The sequence below is a fragment of the Podarcis erhardii genome, assembly GCF_964252035.2.
Source record: "Podarcis erhardii genome assembly, chromosome: 3".
Taxonomy (NCBI): Eukaryota; Metazoa; Chordata; class Lepidosauria; order Squamata; family Lacertidae; genus Podarcis; species Podarcis erhardii.
The window spans coordinates 65,340,356-65,362,157 of NC_138507.1; the positions used below are offsets into that span (position 1 = coordinate 65,340,356).

Below are 21,802 nucleotides of genomic sequence, written 5' to 3' on the forward strand. Positions count from 1 at the left end.
ACCCTTGTATAAGGTAAAGGTACCCCTGACAGTTAAGTCCAGTCGCAAACGACTCTGGGGTTGCGGCGCTCATCTCGCTTTACAGGCCGAGGGAGTTGGCGTTTGTCCGCTTCCATAGACAGTTTTTCTGGGTCATGTGGCCAGCATGACTAAGCCGCTTCTGGCGAAGCCAGAGCAGCACATTGAAATGCCGTTTACCTTCCCACCAGAGCGGTACCTACTTATCTACTTGCACTTGGATGTGCTTTGGAACTGCTAGGTTGGCAGGAGCAGGGACCAAGCAACGGGAGCTCACTCCGTTGCGGGGATATGAACCGCCGACCTTCCGATCGCGTCCCCTTGTAGTCGACTAATATTGCCACATTAATAATAGAAAGACATCACAACTATTCCGTCTCGAGATCTTCTACTTCTCAGATTAGGCTAATGTTAACAGATAAATACTTGCTTTCAGTAACTCCTCTGGACAAATAACTTCAGCATGTGTCTTGCCTCCAGCAGAAAAGATCTACAACGTTGAGTTTTTCAAATTGTTTTATTTCTCGTGCATTATATATGTTTAAGTTGAACTCCGTCCCGCCACCTAAATAAACACTAATGCAGATTTGAAGAGCCGTCCCCTTCTCACTTTGTATTTATGAAGATATTCAACATGTTATCAAGATATGAACAGGCAGCGGAACTCCGGCTTTGTTCACTCGTCGGGCTTTTCGCCCAACAGCGTAAAAATACAAAAGATAAATAAAAACAGGAAGCAAAGAGGCGCGTTTTTATCTCTATGGACTCAGGCAGACGTCCGTCTACCCGGCGGCAGCTCTATGGTAAAGAACATTCCCTATCTACAGTGCTTTGGAGGGAAGGTTCCGGAGCGGAAGTGATGATTGCGAGGCTGGTGTGGGCGAGTCAAACTTCCCGTGCTTTTTATTGTGCCGGAAGTACGGGACGCGTATCACTCTAAGCCCGTTTCTATCTCTGCGGCTGAGTCGGCGTCTCTTAGCAACGAAATGGACGCCGACGCTGCCGACGCCTGAGGGAGGCGAGCTATTGCGGCGGCGCTGAAGCTCGTCTAAGGGAGCCTGGCATGTCGAAGTTAAGCAAAAAGAAGGAGCCGGTGAAGAGCAACAACGTTCTCCAGACGCCCTTCCCCGTTAAAGAGTAAGGCTCCAACACCCTCCGCTTCTCAGGCGACCCCCGTTCCTTACGGGTTGCGCACACCTCGCCGCCTCTTTCAGTGCATTTCTGTTTCTAAGGTTAAGGACTCGCACCTGGAAGATGTGAAGCGATAACAGCGGGAAAGAGTGTTTCTGGGCGCGTGCAGAGTGCGCTATCCTTGCCAAAGCAGTGTCTGGGGTCTAGGGAAAGGTTGAGCGTATTATGATCAGTTTTTTTCTTTCCAGCTGCAGTTTAGCTAGATATAGCCATCAGCTGCTCAAGTAAATCTTGCCTGAGCTAAATGTCCTTGATTCTTGTTTCTAGGCCACATGCCGTATCTGCCACATGTACTTTGCGGCTGTCGGTGGCCTTGTTTTGATGCTTGAGGACCTGCTGCACCTGGGATTGGCTGGGACTCAAAACCTTAAATGATTCTGCGTAGATTGTGCATTTATTATCTCTCCCTTCCTTCAAGAACCTTGGGAAGGAGCTCATCGTGTGACATACACACTTCCCTTTCCCAGTCCTTAACAACAGGTACAGGAATTGGCCTCGGTGAGTGTGAAGGCTGAGCAGAGACTGAAGCTGGGCCTTTCCACTGCAACCATCCTTCCACTTTCTACTTTTCCTTAAAAAAATAGGTACTGTATCTTAGAAGTGTCAGATATTTTCCTTGTCTGGAATATGCAGACTTGCTACAGAAGTGTTGCTCTGCTCCCAGAAAATGTAGTCTGGATGGAATCCAACACAGGCAGGTTAGAGGCAGCGAGAGCAGTAGGGGTCAAGTAGAGTCAGCCACACTTAAAAGCAGTAGCTGTGTTTCCTTGTTTGCAAAGATGTATATTAAAGGCAGCATATAAATTAGGAAGGAAAGGCTCTTAACTTCAATGAAATTGACTGGCAGTAGGCTTGGGACAGATGAAAGGAAGGACTATTTCACTCAAAACATTATTAACTTGCAGAATGTATTACCACAGAATGCAGTGATGATTGCTAGCATTGGTAGCTCTTTTATTACTAAAATTCATGGAGGATATGTTTATCAGTGGCTATTAGCTTTAATAGCTAAGAGCATCCTCCATGTTTGAGGAAAGTATATCTTTGAATATTGGACACTGAGGAATTATAAACAACAGGGAAGAGCTATTGCTTATACCCTCTGCTTGTGGATTCCAGGAAGTATTCCAGGAAGTGGATTCCAGGATGAACCTTTTGTTTAATGCAGCAGGGCTTTTTATGATTTCAGAACACTTGGGGATATGTTTTGGGAAGATAAGGTTAACTGCACCTCTCTGTGTCTGCTGCATGTTTGCAAACAGGCTTTCCTCTTCACATGTTATGTGCACCCTGTTGGTACACAGCAGGCATACCTGCCGTGGTTAAGAGCGAATTCATACAAAATATGGAAGAACTGTCATCAGTTAGTGGTGTTGAATGAGTGCTATTGAGATTCTGGGTACAGTACCAAATTGCTGGGTGTTGTACTGTCTCTTTGGTTTAGTAAGCCTTGGATTTTCTTTGTCTTCAGTGATGTCTGTTTGCCTCTCTCACCACCGCTCCCCCTAATCAACTAAAAGAGGAGATGCCACATCAGTCTCCAGGAACTTCTGAATGAGCATATCAAGCCGTTTCAGCTGTTTCCTGGTAACTGGGAATTAAATATATCCGAAAGGTCTCATACTTTTCTTGAGCCTTGAATACTAACGTCTTCTGATATAGAAAAAAAGGAGTATAAGACTGCTTGTGTGGCCAGAAGACATGTCATGCCTACCTGAGAACTAACCATATTTACTATTTTTTGGAATGGCTGGAACAGAATTTCAACAGGAGTTGGCTAAACCAGTAGCTGATTGGTAATAATAGCTGTGCAGGGTCATGCTAAAGAGCCATCAATTCTAGCACTGTGGATTTGATGGTGGCTAGCCACATGCCCCAACACAAGATAATGGCAGCTATTCTCAGCAACTGAGAAGTGTCACATACACTTACAGCCATCATGGTTAGTGGCCACTGATAAGCAAGTCTTTGGGGTATTTATCCACTTTTATCCAATTCATTTATTTACTAATACAGTGGACGCTCAGGTTGTGAACGTGATCCGTGCGGGAGGCACGTTCGCAAACCGCATATATAATTGTCTGCTTTCCAATTTTATTTTAAAAAGTAGAGCACACCCCACAGCTGGGCTCTATATATGTCCTGGGTCCCTTTCAAGTTCAGCAGGCAGAAGTTTCCAAGCTCAGTTTCTTTGTTATAGATGGACTGTTTTGCTGTCTTGTCTAATATGAAAGTGGGGAAGAAACCCTTAAACAAATAACCTAATGACAACAACAACCAATCCTGACATTGTTCTGCAGACTGACCTTAGTCAAGTCACTGCTTATATATCCCAAAGGATATATATATGAAGTCTTTTATGAAGCTGTACTCGAAATAGTGTCAGGTCAGAGCAGCATATCTCTCTTCTACTTTGACAAACCACCAGCTAAGCCTTCTGGCCCCAGCTGTCAGGAAATATTTAAGTTTAGTTACTGCTGAACTGTAGATAGTATTTAAATCAAGAGGTTGATGGCAGCTTGTTGTCTTCTATTAAGTGATATTTTTAACTATAAAACTTTCAAAGAGGTCAGTTTCTTTCTCCTAGCTTGTTGGTATACATCTGTATGCATAATATTGAATATTTAAGTCTGTATGTTAAAAATAAAGCACCTGGAAAATATTAGGAAGCCTTCCTGCTTTTTAAAATTGGACTAATGAACATGCTTTTTCCATAAGTCTGAAAAGCACCAAATGCTGTAACCTTTCCTCTTAGAGATGTGGTTCCAGCCCTATGAACATTTGGTTGCCCTTTTCCACACATTTCCCAGCTCTACAGTATGTCTTTTTGAAGTAAATAAAGACACAAACTGTTATCTAAGGAGCTGTCACTATTCAATATAATAAGAGGAAGTGAATTACCACCACCCTACAGACTATTACACAATGGGAAAATATTGGAAAATCTTCTTGTCTGCTATCTTGCACTTCACCAGCTTTGTTAATTTCTCTTGATGTTTGCCTTAGAGGTACAATAATGAAGACATGTTGAAGAAAGTAATTACTATGGTCTTTATAGACATTTTATGGAAATATTTTTTTATAGTAGGTACTTAGAAACTAGTCTGAATTCAACTAGTAAAATTTAATTGTTGGTACATTTGGGTTATTTTTTAGTTTTGTTTTTTATTAGTTACTTGCTACCAAGGTCTTCAAGGGACTTACATTTAGGAACATAAACATAAATATATTATACTGTTAAAAAAATCATATAAAACATTAGCATTCTCATACATTCTCCATACCTTCTCATGCAGACACCTACAATTAATGCACCCTCCCATCCCCTGGGTAACATCTGCAGGAAACTTTCAGCAGCACACTAGAAGCAGAACAAAATCAGCTCAGCTTTGTAAAAAGTCTTCACTTAGCACCAAAAATATGTCATGCAGACCTCACTGGGAAAGGTATTCCACAGATGGGAAACCACAACTGAAATGGATATTAAGATTCCATTGACAGCTCCTCAAAGGGTGAGGTGGTAGGAATGTAACAGCAGTGCAAGATCAAAGTTTACTTCTCTGTGCAGGTGCAGACATTTAGTCGCAGCCCCAGTGAACATTTATATTATGTAAAGGATTCATTTGAGCTTGGTGAAGGGGTGATGTGCACTGTTTGTCAATAAGGCACCCTTGATTATCAGACTGGCACAACGTTGAACAAACAATCTCACTTTGAATGTCAAAGAGCTCAGAGGTACATGGCTCTTCAATTAGATGCTACTACTAGTAGAGTTTTCACTATTTCTCTGCCAACTGGCTTGTAGGCTTGGACAATAATGCCCCCCTTATTATTGGGGGTCATTTGTCTCCCACAAAAGTTGCATGCATTTTTTTAAGACTGGAGGGGGAGCAGTGTGTGTTTCAGGTGGGTTTCCTGATTGTAGAGCATTGTGATTTGTCTTATTGAAACAAAACAAAAAAACAACTTGCTGCTACTTCAAGTAGTGGCAGAGCTACAATAAGCAGCAACCCAACAGCGTTCTTCCTTGTGAATGACCAATGGGAATTGCATTTCATCATAGCATCTTTCCCAGGGTCATTCTAGGGAAAATAAAGATTTTTAAAGAAATGCTGTTCCCATTACTACAAGACTCTTGTTTTGGTTGTAGAAATGATAATTGTTTATACTTTTTCTGAGGGACTGTGAGCTGTGTCAGTCATAAGGCACATATAATAAGCTGCTCAAATGATGTATTTCTTATCTCTTCATTTTATTTGTAGTGATAGTACCTGCATGGGGTTCAAAATGAAGATATTGTGCTTGCCAACAGTATGAAACTGAAATTAGAATAATAAAATTTGGAAGTTGATTACCATGCAACTAACAGCTAGTTCTCTTCTCGTGCTCACGTTTTATTTCAGCCTTTGGGGTATTACTGGATCAGTCTCTAGTGTGAACCCTCAAGGTCCTTTGGGTGAGTCTAGGAAACCAAGATTTCCTATCTGGCCAGAATGGAATGAAGCAGATATCAATGTAGAGAAGTGGGATGCAGGAAAAGGTGCAAAGGAAAAAGATAAAGCTGGAAGAAGTCCTATTTTAGTAAGTTTTATGTAGTAATCAGAAAAGTTCTTTCAGATTCATCAGTATTTGAAAATATGTATAACACTGTGTCTTCTTAAGCACACCTTTTAAAGATTCATCATTGAATGAGTGCTCGCCATTCTAGTAAGGCAATGAGGCTTTTCATTAAACTAATATTAAAATTAAAAGTGCTTAGCTGTTTCTGAATCATACCTTAGCTGAAGCATTGCCAACTAGTGGTCACATTTTGCATTTTAAGAGAGGCACCAGTGTGGGCACCAGTCATAACACAGCTGCTGGTGGAAGCCAGCAAAAGGACTACCGCAGTGGATATCTTGGCACCCTCTCCTCCCTCTGTGTGCCCTCACGCCTCCCCTGAAACCACCAGGAGAACTCCCAGAGGATGTAGAGGAAGGGGAGCACTTCACTGATAGAAGGACCTTGTTCGCATGTTCTGATCAGGATTGTGCAAAGTTACCTCTCTGCTGGTATCTTTCACTAAGAAGAATGCTCCCTGTTGCGGAGGCTACACTATGGTGATGGTGCCAACTTTGCCTAGGTGGCCAGACAGCTACTGCTGGAGGTTTTCCCACCAGCAGTAGAAGGAGAAAGTCTGTAAATGAGGCATTTCTGAGAGGGATCACCAGTAACTTTGGATATGCTGATAGGGTCCAGCCAAAGTTAAGCACTTTTTAGCTGAACTGCTCAGATGTGTGTACATCTGTGTTATAACCTATATTAAAATCAGTAAGATTTAAAAGTTGAGCTCCCCAATTTTTGGCTGACCTTCATGGGCAACCAAAATATTGTGATCTCTGGGATCATACACCCTCCCCTAAGGGCCAAAGTCTTGTAACTGCTGTGCTTTGAAAACCCAGTGTGAGGCTCTCAATGATTACTATCTGCTGTTCTCTCCCACTCCAAGCTATGAGCTGGAAAGCATTGAGAGGGATTTTACACATAGTAATAATGAGCTCCCACCCCTCAACAGCTCCATGCAGAAGGGGTAAAGAGCCTTGTGCAACTCTGTGCTCACCAAGTGTTCCAAGTGACTGGCAAGCACAAAGCCAAGCCAACATCCTTCTTCCTCTATCTCTGAGCTGTAGGGTGGAGGCAGAGACTTGTTTTCCAGTGCTTCCTCTTCTCTTCTCCCTCCACCTGCAATAGTTCCAGGACTGAGAAGAAGCCTGAGACCCATCACACTTCCCAGAGCTATCTGTGTACTTATCAATATGTGAGCAGCAAACAAAATAGTTTACTCCTGCTGAAAAGTATCAGACTTTGACTGGCACATGCCCCAGATTAATGATGATGATGATGATGATGCTGGTGTTGATGATATATTTCTGAATGGCCTTTTATATGCGTCTCAAGGCAATTTACAAACATCATAAAACAGCGAAAATAATTTTGTGGACTGCACAAAGAATAGAAGATAGGTTTTAAAACAATGCAACATAAAACCCTAAGGCATCTGGAAAAGCTTGTCAAAACAAAAAACGTCTTCAGTTATTTCTGAAAGTATAGATAGTTGGTGTCCTGAGTTACTGTGGAGCTATTTATGTTTTTCTAATGCTAGTCTTTTAATTCTAGTCTCTACAACACACATTGTTGCTTTCCTTATATGATTGTTGTTATGCTATCTATAAAAATTCAGAATTAAAAATAATTGATAGTTTCCATTTCATACAAGTGTTTTATTTCTCTCAGTTGTTTAAGCTTTCATTTTTGATCACTATTAGAATATTAGATATGCTACTAAAAAAAAAGACTTGCAAGTGAAAAGTTTGCAACTTTTATTTGAATTGTGTGTAATAATAATAATAATAATAATTTATTATTTATAATTGTAATTGAATCTCTTCAGGATAAGCATATTATATATAGAGAGAGAGTGTGTGTGTGAGTAAATGAATGCTTTTTACAGCATGTCTTTGAAGATCCAGAAGGAAAAATTGAATTGCCCCCTTCTTTAAAAGTGAGTTTCTGGAGAAGGCCACAAGAATTCTTAGTCACTAAGGTGAGAAGATGTTTCTTATTTGATGTTTATTTTATACAGCAGAGTTGCTAACCCTGCGCCCATTAGTACCCCCACCAGATTAAGACGAAAGAAAGAAAGAAAGAAAGAAAGAAAGAAAGAAAGAAAGAAGTGTCTCCCTTCCTAGAAAGACAGTTATGAAGCAAAATATGCAGATAAGCAAAATATGCAGATATAATCAATTTCTGTGAAAAGAGCCAGCCTGGCTCTCTTGCCTGTCAATATTTTTAGCCAATGAGTGAAGTCAGAGGTGTGATAAGTGAGTTGTTTGGACACCAGACAACATGAATCCATTGAGTCCTACAGAGTTTCTGTTTCCCCCTCCCCTTTAGTGCACTTTCCCAGCTTGTGTTTTATGTTTTAGCTGCTCTGTTTATTTTGTTTTTCTGCCTGCCAGCCACATTGAGCAGGAGCTCCTTGGAAGGCTCTTTAAAAATGTCTCTGTTGTGGTAGTAGAAAGAATGTGGGAATTGCCTGTCAGTCATTTTGCTGCCTGCAAAGTTGTAGTGGTGGGGGTTGGGGGGGTGCCCATTTCAGAGTCATCATTATGATCATCACCATTTGTTCCTGCCTGTTCCCAAGTTGTTTGAGTGGGGGAGAGCATAGTGCAATGGTAGAAACATAATTACAATCATATCCTCATACACCTCTAATTTTGAGACGCTTGTAGATGACTTTCCTCCTCAAACATTGTCCAATCTGGGCCAGTATTGTTTAACTATCCCACTGTTACCTATATTCAAAGGTTTTGCGGGTGTTTGCCTTCAAAACTTGCCTGACCAGTGTATAACAGTGGGGGGGGTGGCATGTATGCCATGGGAAACAATGGAAAACAATGCCACTATCACACTATTGTATGTCATCCACTGATTATTTCACTAATGTCCAAACTCAGTTCAACAACAGTTCATCAGTCTTTTACAGAATTTTAGCATTGATTACTTTAAATTACCTTTCTTAACTTTTGATTAACATTTTGTAGGCAGTTATAAGTTATTTCAAGATTTTGAATGTGTATAAGCGTTCATAAACATTTTAATAAAAGAATTACAAATATCTTTTTAGGTGCCTGTGGTAGTAAAAAATGAAGCATGGTTTGACCTTTTTTCAGCCAATGAACATTTAATGGGCAGTGAGGTATGTGTATGATCTCTTCTTAATAAAGAAAGCATATTAATTGTGTAGATGAATGGAGGAGACTTTTGATGTTGTCATAAAACAGGTAAAATGCCTTTGCTAGGGCAGGGATGGCGCTACCATGCCACAAGGCGAAGTGACCTGTTGCAGGTGATGCCACAGAAGGAGGGTTAACAGAAGGGAAGAATGAGCACACTGACATTTTCAAAATGGTGTAAGCTACCTTGAGCTACTTTAAAATTCAGAATGAACTGAGTTTAAAAAATCAGCTTGGGGGTAGAGTGCCAGCTGCTGAAGAGGTAGATTACATGAAAAAATATATGATAACACATGGATTGAGAACAATTTCCATCCATTTTAACAAGGGGTTTGGTGTTATAGGGGAGCTACTGAAAGGGAAAAGTGGGGGGATCCAGGTGAATTTAAGCGTGTTGGGGTCTCATTGATGTCATTGGCCTTAAGGATTTGGATTGCATTTGGATTGCACCTTACAACAACAAGGAGTATGTTACCCTAAACCCAGTAAGGCTTGCTTCTGAGTAGGTAAGAATAGACTTGAACAGTTAATTAAGGGAGGGCTACATACTAGAATACCTTAGGCTTTGGTTAAAATTAACTAAAGTTCTTGGCCTCAGTCTAGAGACTGGATGCTGTTCACCCACAACAACATACAGGATCTTCCACTTTGTCCCCATGCACATATGATCCATGCTGTCAGAGCTGCTGCTGGTGAACAACTGTGTGGTGACAGGAGAGGAAAGGAGTCGTCTATTCTCCCAGATGACAGGGTTCTGCTCCTTCTCCCTAAAAACATTCTTTTGCTAATGTATGGCCACATTTGGTTCCAGATCATGCTTGCTACTTTAGGGTGTCTTTGTTTCAGATTATTTAATACTGACACATCACCTGCTGTGTGTGATCCAGGAAGAGATCCCTCAATAAATTCATCTGGAAAAGTGTTCCCTGCTTTATTTTGATTTTTCTTCTGCTTTTTGATTGCCTACTTTTATAAATCACCATTGATTGGTGATTTATAAATAAAGTACTCTCTGCACCTTTTAATATGTCTTTCTGTCTCCCATATCCTTCTCTCTCATGTCATATTGGTGCTTAGATTCTGCTCGGTTGAGCACAGACTTCTTTTTTTAATGTTCTCTGTGCAGCACTTGCTTTATTAACTTCTATACAATTAAATGGTGTTGTTATCGTTATGTATTTCATTTTAAAGTAGAGTTAGACTATATATGTATATATGTATGTATTGTGAACAAAACTGACTTCTTTTATTTCCTCCACCACCCAAAAAACCCCCTGACTTCAGCTGATAAGATGGATAATAAGTGAAATCTATGCAGTTTGGAAATTGTATAATGCACCTGCTTTAAGTCCTGATCCTAAAGCTAATGCAAATGAAGCACCTCAGCTTTTGTGGAAGCCATGGGAACATATATATTCATTATGCAAAGCTATCAAGGGACATATGCCATTGTACAATAGCTATGGAAAATATGTGGTAAAGCTTTATTGGATGGTAAGTATGGATCAATCTTTTTGGTATATATTATGCACATCATTTATTTTACATAGGTTGCAGTCCTGTTGTGGGGAGGGGTGGTTGAAGGCTGAAAGCCTTTGAGCGGCCTCATCCAAAGGCTTAATGATCTTTCGCTGGAAGGGTGGAAGTGAGGTTCTTGCACTCTTATGTCCTTCTCCAGTTTATTATTTTATTTTACAGTTTTCCTTTCATTAGTAGCAACAGCTCCAAAACTGGCATGGTTTTCTTCTTGGTTTGTAGGGGTGGGTGTGCCAGAGAATTGGACAGGCTAGGAATCCTTTGAATCAGTGCCTTCCCCCAGCACACACCCCTTTCATTCCTTTCCACACAGAGGCTGTGGACACTTCTGCAATGACAGGGAGGGGCCATATAGGGCTGGATCTCTCCATGTCTCTCTCAGATCTGACATGGTCTGCAGAAAGGGAAATCCAGTGCTTCCTATAGCCTTGGGTTGGGGAAGCTACAACTCTCCAGGTGTTATTGGATTGCAACTCCCATCAGCCTCAGCCAGCATGGCCAACAATTTTAATAAATGAATGACAAATTTTGAACCAAAATACTGACCACTATATGTTGCATGAATATAAAGAGATAGCACAGGCTGAAACAAATTTCTATCTCTTCAGCAAGAAATTATACATTTTAAAATTTAAGCTGTGCTATTCAAAAGCACAAGCTATTCAAAACCCAACATTAAAGCATATAAATTATAGTAACATTTGTTAAGGAGAAACCACACTTAGGTGAATGTAGATTCAGGTTGATACAATCCTGTATTGAAAAGGAGTTCAATCCCATATATGAGATGTCCTATATATACAGCATAGGTAAACAAGGAGGAAATAATTCTCCCTTGTTCCAGATGCTTTGGAAAGTTCCAGAAAAGTGGATTCTAATGTATTGCCATGGAAGCATAAGAAGCCATTCCCAAAGTACCAGAACATTCCAGTAACATTCTCCCTCAATGGTTGTTCAGTTGCATCTGAGTAGCACACTTTGTCCCACCCCATATTTCCACTTCATATGAGTAATAATGATAGATGACAAACTGCTTTTATCATTATGCTTTTATAAGGTCAGAACGTTCCAACTAATCCTTTTAGTTCTGAGAGGATAGTTTTGCATTGGTGAAAACCACGAGAGCTGACAACTGAGGAATAGCTCATCAGTACCCTGCAAACAATTTCGAAAGTACTAGCTGTGCTGCTTTCCATTGTGTAGACAGAATCTACTGGACTTTCATATTTGCTCTCCCTATTTATTAAAATTATCTATAATGAGGGTCAAGTTCTTGGAAGGTCACACAGATTTTCATGCTGACACAATTTTTCATTGCCACCTAATCACATTTAATTTCCTTTCTCTTTTGCAGGGGAGCTGGCGAAAGATCATTGTGGATGACAGCATACCTTTCAATGAAGACAATGATATGCTGCTTCCAGTAACAACATGTGAAATTGAACTTTGGCCACTGATATTATCCAAAGCCATAATTAAACTAGCAAACAATGAGTATGTTTTCTAAGCTTTGTGTCTGTTTTGAGATCAAAATAGAGCGATGGGCAACAAAGCTAGAATTTAATACATAGGGTGGATGCTTGTTTGTTAAGACTGAATGAATTGATAGGGGTGCTTTTTGAACCCTATAAAATATAGTAAACAAAGGAAGATCCTCAGCTGCAGCCAAAGTCAGTGGGTATGTTAACATATAATATACTAAGCCATAGTTTAATGCTACATGGATGAGCCTGAAATGTCTGGCTGCAGCATTAGCTTACATCCTCCCTGCTTACTCTGCTTGCACATCTGGGAGGAGGACTTTGGCAGAGTTTAGTCCTACTTTTAAAGAATCCCAGCTTATTGTTAAACCAAGAACATTGGTTTAAAACAAACTGGTTAGTTTTAAGAACTGAGCTTCATAACCCATGATTTGAAATTGTTTTCTTCTGAAACTTAACCAGAGTTTGTTTTAAACAGGAACTCTGGTTTGAACATAATGCTAAACTGGGATTCTTTGAAAGTTAAACTTGGCTCTTTCCAGCTGTACAGGAGAAGGAGAGAATGCAGTGCAGTAGCTTAGACCTTTTACTCAGACTTGTTCAGGCTCATTCACATAGCAATAAGCCATGGTTTAATGTCACATGTAAATGCAACTGGATTATATTTACATTAATGAACAAACACTTTCATTTCAATCCCACAGAGGCCCAGGGTGTCCTTGATTTTCTCTTCCCTCTGCTGCAATCTCCTGTACCCCACTGAACACCTTCAACTCTCACATGAAGCTTTTTGAAGTAGACATGAAGTTGTAGTAGGAAGAATGAAGTGGGGAAGCCCTATTCCATTTTTGGAACTCATTTTGCAGTTGTAGGTTCTAAGGCTCTGTTTTGTTAAGGAAGGATTTATATTGCACCCTTCAGCCAAAAAGGCTGCCAAAATGACTTTTTAAAAAATCAGCTTTAAGATGGTCCCTGCCCTTAGGTTTATGATCTAAAAAGATGACACATGAGGGAAAAGGAGTGGTCGCGGAGCGAGGTAGAGTGGGGAAGCAAACTGGAGCTCAATTTATAACGTTACAGTTCTTATAACTGTTATAAGATTCTGTTTGTATAGAAGAACAGCATCTACTCACAGGTGTCAGAGGCAGTTATGGCCAGGGCTTTATTCACCAGAAGCACTCCTCTCCTCCGGTCCAGGAGCAGAACTGCTGAACAATGTGCAGGACAGAGCAGCTTCTGCACCGTTCCTCCCTAAGGAAGCTGCCGTAACTGACTTGATGGCAGTTAGAATCCTCTCGGGAGGGGGCTTGATGGAATTATTTCCCTCTTCAGCCAATGTCTGTGGCAGCATGGGAGCTATAGACCTGGTTTCTCAAAACCCAAGGCCACCCAAACAAGGAAATGCTAGGAAAGTTGGGGAGGGGGGAGATTCGGGGGATCATGAATTGTGTTGGCAGTTGGAAAGCTAACACAACAACTAACAAAGTACATTTGCATTGCCACCCTACATATTGGTCTGTTTGACCAATAATTCTATAACTTTGTGTCTAGCAGTTTCAGTTGCATAGCTTTGGAACAAATATAATGAAAAATTAAAGAAACGTAGATATTATAGCAGCAGAATTCCACCTCCATTGTGAGAGGGCAGTATTCCTCTGAATTCCAGTGTGCTTCTGAATGGCCACTGAGAACAAAATGATGGATTAGATGTGCTATTGACCTGAACCAGCAGGCTCTCTTTGTGTTCATACGTTAAAATTTTGCTGAGAAGATGTAGAATGGCAATTTTAAATAGATTTATAGATGGACATTTAATATGAAAGTATGTCTTTATTGTCATGAAAGTTTATGGCTCAAGATAAATTTTCATTTTTCAGTTACCTTAAGACTAGCTGGCTAACATAAGTTTTCCTTTGGAATCTGTCAACTGAATTTGTTCACTAAGTTACAGCAAATTGTGTTGCCAATAAAAAGGGCCATGGTTTTTGTTCTAATTTCTTCAAACCAGGCTTCCTCAACCTTGGCCCTCTAGATGTTTTTGGCCTACAACTCCCATGATCCCTAGCTAGCAGGACCAGTGGTCAGGGATCATGGGTAGTCTCAGAACATCTGGAGGGCCAAGGTTGAGGAAGCCTGCTTCAAACCTTTGAAAGCTTGAATTGCTTAATGCTTCATTCCTATCTGATGCTATATTTTGTTTCTGCGAAGAAAAGATAGGAGGCCTGTACCCTTCTGACTGCAGCTGTACTGTGAATTGATTTGTGAATATTCTTGTTTGCTTGCAGTGGAAATTATATATGAAATATGAAGAATTTGGAAGGATATGAGTGACTGTTGAGACAGAATTAATATCTGAATAGAGTATTGATCTGCTTATCTGCATATTTGTATTTGTTTTAGCATAAATGATGTAGGAAAAAGGGAGCTGGGGGAATTCACAGTTCTACATGCACTTACTGGATGGATACCAGAAATTATTCCTCTCCAGTAAGTTCCACTTTTATATGCAGTTCCTTCAGCTTTGCGTCCTGTGTACTTGGTTGATCTGGTGTTTGGGGTGGGATGGGGTGAACAGATACACAGTATGACTCAAAACTTAAAAGCAGTCAAAATCAACTGAACTCTGTGAATTTTTTTTAAAAAAACTTAAAAGATCATAAGTAGATTGTTGCTGGGATCTTTTTCTTGTCTTCCTTTCTGCCTGCTCAATACTCACTCGCTATTTAATCACTTTATGACTCCTTTAGTGAAATATTACCTTTTAAAATGGCTGTACACATGTTTTATTTGTTGGGTTTGTCTGGTAATTAATGGTGTCTATGGGATTCTAGCCTAAATGAATTTCAAATTCACACTTACCTGGGAGTTAGACCTGTTGAACTCAGTAGGGCTTTCATCTGAGCAAACATACATTGGATCGTTCTGTCCAAGGATGTAGGGCGAAAACTATGTTCATCGTATCAAACAATCATTTTAAATATCTGATTTTGAAACTGCTTAGTTTAGTTTTTTTTTGTTTATGTTATTTCTGAATGGGTTTTACAGAGTAATCTTAACCTTCTGATCTGTGCTGCTAGAGAGAGTTAAGATAAGATGATGTCCCTCCATCAGTGGAGGACTCCATCGCTGCCAAAAGTGCAGGGGGTTGAAAGGCTGTTTGCAGCAGCTAGTATAGGGCTCCCAAACATAGCCTTATAGAATCATTAAGAGCGTGGGGCAGGTACAATGCAGAACCAGCCATAGATCCACTAGATGTAAAGCTGCTCTATCCCCTGAGGGGAGTGCCAGCATAGAGCCCCTCAACAGTATCAGCCTAGAGCCAGCATTGCAAAAAACATATTGACTGGCTCAAGTGGCAAGACTTGGGCATGTGGCCATTGTTCCACCACTTTACTCCCCTGGTTGGGGTTGCTTTTGCTTTGTCCCTAACCTTTTGGCAAACAGTTGTGCTTGTCTTCGTTAGTTATTTTCTCAGTACTCTAGAAAAAAAAAATGGGTTGCATTTCTTTTCAAGGAGTGGATACATTCTAGATGACACTAGGTTCCAAGAGTGACTAGAATGGTTCCAGTGATAACCAGACTATTTAAATGGTAGTAAAATTCAGCATGGTTGCTTGACTTGACTTCTACTTGAAAACTTGAGTAGCATAATGCATATGCAGTAAATAAAGAGCAGACAGAACAACATTTCAAAGCAATGTTTATGTATATTTTAAAGATCTGGATATTTGGACAAAGTTTGGGAATTCTTAAGAGAGACATTGCCAGAATTTAAGTTACCAGAGGAATCCGTTCCTGAACTTAGGATGTCACTTCAAGACACTAAAAAAGATCTGAAATCATCTGACATTAAAAATGATGCTGTACCTACTGTTAAGCCACCAGAGAAGGTAGAGAAACCTGAAAAAAGTGCCAAAGGTATGAAATTTTAAAGACTGTAAATGATATGCAACAAAGGACACCTTCTGGACAGAGAAACCACATCTTTATTTCTTTGCACTTTTCTGTATAGGCGTCAAATAATCACATTAAACTCCAAGGAGTTACCAGACTTGAAGGTGTTATGTGTATGTGAGAGAGAGAACTGAGGTTTGAAGTAAGTCTGCAATCCAGTGTACAACAAAGTACCTTTAAATCCCATTGAAATCAGTGCAACAGTGTGCTGGATTGAAAATTTAGGACTGCCCTCAGATAACTCAGCACCACTGAACTTAGTGAGACTTACTTCTGAGTAAATATACAGTATACTGCCACAGTAGATACATTAAGCCTTATTGATTTCAGTAGACTTAATTGTACATGGGATAGTGATGTGTAAGTTTGGTTGTAAATACTGATCAAATAGGATACAGAAAAAATATTCTCCATGTAAGTATTTTTTAATCAAGTCTTAAATATTATCTCGGGTTTTCTTCTTTAAATGACATAGTTTAGAGGCAAAAACATTTGCACCAATAGCAATTGCATGAGTTTTTCAAAAGTAAATAGCAGGAATCACAGGAAGGTAAAGGATCTCTGTGGCCCGTCACATATTTTCTCTCTCTCTATATATATATATACTGTGTATATATACAGTGCACTTTCTAATTGCATGGAATGGGGTCATGTCACGTTTGGCCCTTAGAAACTGTGGAGAGCTCTACTTTTAGCACATAGCAGCTTCGACCAGGAGTGGTGTTGTTGTTTTTTCTTAGGTCCAGTGAGCCAGCTGTGCCCTTCCCTGGAGAAGGCTGGCTATCCTCACACATTCCTTAGGTATCTTGAAACTGGATTATTGCAGCAATTTATATAGGGTTGCCTTTGAAAAGTGTCCAGAAACTTCATCTACTGCAAATGGTGACAGAAAGTGTTTTACTTAACCTGATTCTTTAAAAAATCAAATCAAATCATTGGACTCTGCTGCTTCATTGGTTTCCAATTTGTTCCTGAGCGCAATGCAGGTGCTGGCTCTCACCTTCAAAGACCTGAAATGCTTGTAATCCTGCCCATGCCACTTAGATCTTTAGAGGTTCTGTTCCATGACTAAGTGTGGTTGATCAGTATGTAGTCAAGACTTTTGTTGTTGTCATGCCTTACCTCTGGAATTCCTTACCACAAGAAGCCTAGATTAACTTATTATTTTTGGTGAAAACATTTTTCCATGGGCCCAGGCTACTGGGATTTGTATTTTTTATTTTATTTTATCCCCACTGTAATTTTACTACTATAATGTTCTATAATATTTTATAGTTTTGCATAAGCATTATATTTTTATTGTATATGAATAGTCTTTATCAATATTGTTGTTAAGTGTCTTAAAGGTTCTTTAGAATGGAAAGTACAGTGTAAAAACACTTTAAACAAGAAAGAAAGGTGACTATTAGTTATCCTTTGTGCTTTGTTGTGCTATAAAACCGCTAGGCAGGCCAGTAAACAGGCATCGTGTTAGTTCTTTTCCAGGGAGACTCATATTATCTGCTCACGAAGCCCCTGCGTTGGCATTCCAGTCTTTGCTGGGGCTTTGCATGGGGGCATCTGTGAAGATCACAGTCTCTGCATAGGTTATTGATTCTCATAGTTGCTAATGGGTGGTGCTGGACTATGGCCTGAGAAACCAGGGTTTGAATCCCCACTCAGCCATGAAGCTCACTGGGTGATCTTAGGCCAGTCACCATCTCTTAGCCTAACCTACCTCACAGGGTTGTCGTGGGGATGAAATAAGGAGGAGGAGAACCATGCACACCACCTTGAGCTCCTTGGAAGATAAAGGTGTTATGTAAATTTAATTAATTAATTAATTAATTAATTAAATTAAAATACGTGGAAAGGTTATAGACAAGATATGAGTGGCGAGCCATTTGTAAAGGTTGCCTTGAACACAGAATCATGATTTATCTTGAACTTAACAATTATCTAAAACAGAGGCATGAATTTTGGTTCACGGTTTTCTGCACTACCCATTGCTTGAGACAAGGACCCCTGGGTGTTGTGTGACCATGTATGGTAGTATTCACACGTGCATTGTCTTTCTTTGGTAGAGAAGCAAGATCAAAAAGATGTTGGAAAGAAGAGAAGCAAAGATGGTGAAAGGGATAAATTTAGGCCAGGGCCTCATTCTGGACGCGTGTCTTCTGACTTTCAAAATTCTCTCCAGCTGTTTCTTGATGGTAAATTATAATTGTTCCTAGATGTATGTAACAACTGATCTCGATACCGAATACTTTATTGACTTCTGCTCATAATTAAGGATTGTAGGCTTTTCCTCAGCTGAATGAGACTGCAAAAGATCACACCAGTTTGCATGAAACACAAATTAATCTCAAAGGCAGGCAGAAAGTACTTCAGAGTTGGTTTCAGCCTCAGAGAAAGTGTATATTGCCCCATATTCCCTTCTTCTTTTAGGTGGTCTGAAGAAGTTAACCTCTTCAGGTAAACTGCAATCCTGAACACTTTGCTAAAATTTTGGATTTGTTGTGGGAAAAGCAGGTGGTGGCTGGGAAGGTACATGGAACAATTCACTTGGAGGTTGCTAGTTCCTTCCATGGTTTGGCTAGCTCTTTTTCTGCTCTAAACACAAGAGGTCACGTAGGGGCAGATCAGTACCTAGAAAAAAAAGTGAATAAAATGTATGCCGTTTAAGTGTAAAGCCCTAACTGATCAGGAAACCACTGTTCTGAAGTAGCTCCATTCACCTGAAAGGTTACTTAACTTGAACAAAATTGGTGAAATCAAGTTTCATTTCTTGCCTTTATAGCAACATAGAACCTAGCAAGGTCTATAATAGTTATGATAATATTGAGCTATTATCTGTGGCAGCATTTCAGGGGGGGGGGTTGTTACTGTTTTGGAGTTTTTTTATCTTGTATTTTTATCTTGTGAACTGCCCTGAAATCTTTTGATGGGTGGTATATAAATTTAATTAATAATAATATGTAATGGGTTCTTTTAATAGGTTCTGCAACACCACTGCAACCACAGATGGTGGTATATGCTTGCTATATGCCTCTTTATGTGTCTGAAAGAAAGATATTTGTCTTAGGGAAAATGGTAAGGCTTTGTTTATTTTGCCTTCAAAATATGAACTAATAATTGAATAAAAACAGCAAATATATCAACAAAGAACACAAAACATATTTGTGAAAAGGGCTTTTTGTAGACCAATTTTCTGCCTCTGTCCAGCTCAGGTTTGTGGTTGGTTGGTTTTATACCTTAAGTGCTTTGACTTGTTAAAAAGAAACGTATATTTCATAAACATTCCTTTTTTGAAACTTGGTACAGCAATGTGCAGTTAATTGGAATCCTGGCATGTATAGTATTCTTACCATTAACAGGGATATCTTCCCAATGTTACTGGAGACTTTCCATATAGGTCTAGCCAAGAATAAGTTGCCCGTCATAACGAAGGATAATCTAGAAGTAGACAGGGCTGTAATTATGCTAGTGACTGGCCAAGTTTGCCAACAGTCTTTGAGAGAAATTACAGCTCAATTACAGTGCAATATTTTATTTCCACTCCAAACCTGAGTCTTATTGTTTTTGCAGGACTGTGCAGTTGTTCCTATATTCCTCTATATTCCCCTTCTACCTCCTTGATACTCTGTCTTGCCATTGGTAGGATTGGAGCACTCAGATGGAGTTTAGGGCTGTTGATGGCCCCACATACAGAGGCAGTGTGGTGCTCTCTGTCCCAGAACAATTATGATAGTCAGAAATTACATAATTGTGCCAAAATTAGTTTCTTCTTGATATTTTTATGTGTAACACAGCCTCCATTGTGCATTTTATTCCTCTTTCTTTTGCAGGCTGATTCATCTGAACAGTTGCGGCAATATGGTCTTTCCCACATATACAGTCACCCTGCACTGCTAACCAGAACAAGGTCTGGTCCCCTGGTAGCCCCTCCAAAACCACCACCTATTCCTCGTTGGAAACTTATCCGCCAGAAAAAAGAAACTATTGTGACTGATGAACCCCAAGGTTTGTCTTTCCAGGCTTTGCAGTATATTTTAAACTAACAACAAGCCAAAATGTAATACTTGTCTCTTGATTTCACCCACACTGCCATTTAGAGGATCAAAAGGATTGATATATGAAAATTCAGATGCTTTTTACTTTACTTAGTAAGTATTATTCTGTGCTTGAAATGAATACTGAAAGTAGTACTATTGTGTGGTTTTTGTTGTGTTTCCCTTGTCTTGACCACGTTTGAGACATAGGGATATATTGTGTCTTCTGAAAGCAATCTGACCCACAGCAATACACCTACATACACAAAATATAGTATAGGACACTTCTCTGGTTTGGCACAGAAACTTGCAATGTGGAAAGTGTTATCATACTAATGGGAGGAATGTTGACTTTTTATTTGTTTGGGCCAGACTAATGAGAAAAAAGAGTGGCAGAGAAGAATATTACCCTCATATTATCCCTCCCTCGAGCTCCTAATAGTCAACATCTGTCTTTGAAGCTTTACAGCTGTGGCAGAAGCAGCTGGAGGACTCTAGGCATCTGAGCCTCTTTTCCTGCCCACAGGGCAAGACTGCTGCTGGTGGGCTGACCCCAAAGGGGTGACATGAAAGGGGATCACCCAGTTTGGGTCATTGTTTTGGTACTGTCATGAAGGTGAGGCTGATGTCCTTTACAACATTAAGAATATTTTTTCCTTGTTAAATCTGTGCTGTTAACATTTTAACATAAACCTGCTAACCATGTTTGTCTGTGTGCACATTTCACCTTCCCGAATGAAAGGCAGTCTAATTGTATAGAACCTGCAGATAATATACTATTCCCTGGATTCAGGTTGTTATTTTTCAATGAGAGTCTTTTTTTGTGGAGGGTTTCTTAAACTATGAAGAACTCCTGTTTTTGTTTTTTACCTTCCAGAACCTGTCATTAAAAAGCCAGAACAATTCATTGAACTTGCTAGCCCGTTTCTGAGCTATAGACTTTCTCCAATACCAATACCAAGAGACACGTAAGTATATGAACCAGTGGGCTTCAGTGAATTATATTTGGAAACCTACAATCAAGCGTTATATAAAATTTTATAAATAATGATATTTTGTGCAATAAAGGTGAATTCAACAACAATTTAACACTACAAAGTATTAAAGGGGTGTGTTTTATCAATAGAGGAAGAAAGGGAGGAAAGGAGGGGAATGTTGGAATTCTGCCTCGGTCAGAGGTGTGTGCCTATCTGTTCAGGCACCGGCTGAATTCCTTTGACCTCCCTCCCACGACTCCTTGCAGGAAAAACGGATGAGGTCCGTATCGGCGATTTTTCCCAGGCTGTGAGAAAAACACACCAACTGCTTCTCCTCCTCCCTGCATATCCCCAGGGATGGGAATCAGACACAGACAGAAATGTATCTACATGCTTTTATTCCTGTCTATAGCAGTCATACAGTAAAAGATGTCTGCTCTCTTCAACAAACAGAGAGAAACTCCAGACTCCACCCATGTACATCCTGTACAGGTCATATGACACACACTGAGCTCACATCCTGTGCTCAATAAGGAGAATGGACTGCCCCTTTGTTTCCATGGCAACCAGTCACAAACATCCTGTCTGGCTTTGCAGCCACAGGCAGCTGACTGAGCTGCTAGAGCCTTTGCTTGCTGCAGCATTGCTGCTTTAGAATAACATACTCCCCCTAAAGTATCAATGCGTGCTGCGAGCAAAGCGTCATCCAGAGAAGAAAACAAACAGTTGTTATATGTATAACACTCCCCTGTTGTTTCAGTTCCACCCTTGGAACTACCCGCCACTGGTTTTACCGATGTACCTCTCTGGTTGTGTGACTTCCAAGGAATGAGTGCATC

At 40.1% G+C, this 21,802-nt stretch overlaps 1 protein-coding gene and 1 long non-coding RNA gene across 3 annotated transcripts in view; one reads left to right on the top strand and one right to left on the bottom strand.

The window, feature by feature from the left end:
* Positions 1–899: 899 nt before the first annotated feature.
* Positions 900–21,802, top strand: part of ADGB (androglobin) — a 68,879-nt gene continuing 47,976 nt past the window's right edge. Inside the window, exons 1-12 of one of the 2 annotated variants that reach the window (XM_081854308.1) lie at positions 900–1,155; positions 5,613–5,790; positions 7,700–7,792; positions 8,876–8,947; positions 10,269–10,478; positions 11,875–12,014; positions 14,402–14,488; positions 15,720–15,919; positions 18,019–18,147; positions 18,933–19,027; positions 19,783–19,957; positions 20,864–20,954. In XM_081854308.1, coding sequence (XP_081710434.1) covers positions 1,082–1,155; positions 5,613–5,790; positions 7,700–7,792; positions 8,876–8,947; positions 10,269–10,478; positions 11,875–12,014; positions 14,402–14,488; positions 15,720–15,919; positions 18,019–18,147; positions 18,933–19,027; positions 19,783–19,957; positions 20,864–20,954 — 1,544 coding nt within the window. In that variant the 5' untranslated portion in view covers positions 900–1,081. The remainder of the gene's footprint in view (positions 1,156–5,612; positions 5,791–7,699; positions 7,793–8,875; positions 8,948–10,268; positions 10,479–11,874; positions 12,015–14,401; positions 14,489–15,719; positions 15,920–18,018; positions 18,148–18,932; positions 19,028–19,782; positions 19,958–20,863; positions 20,955–21,802) is intronic. The other variant, XM_081854307.1, reaches the window with a different exon arrangement.
* On the bottom strand, positions 3,282–13,241 carry LOC309337679. Its single transcript, XR_014154477.1, has 4 exons — positions 13,135–13,241; positions 6,809–6,930; positions 6,251–6,327; positions 3,282–3,431 (listed from the first exon to the last, which is right to left on the bottom strand). It is a non-coding gene; the product is annotated as an uncharacterized lncRNA (long non-coding RNA).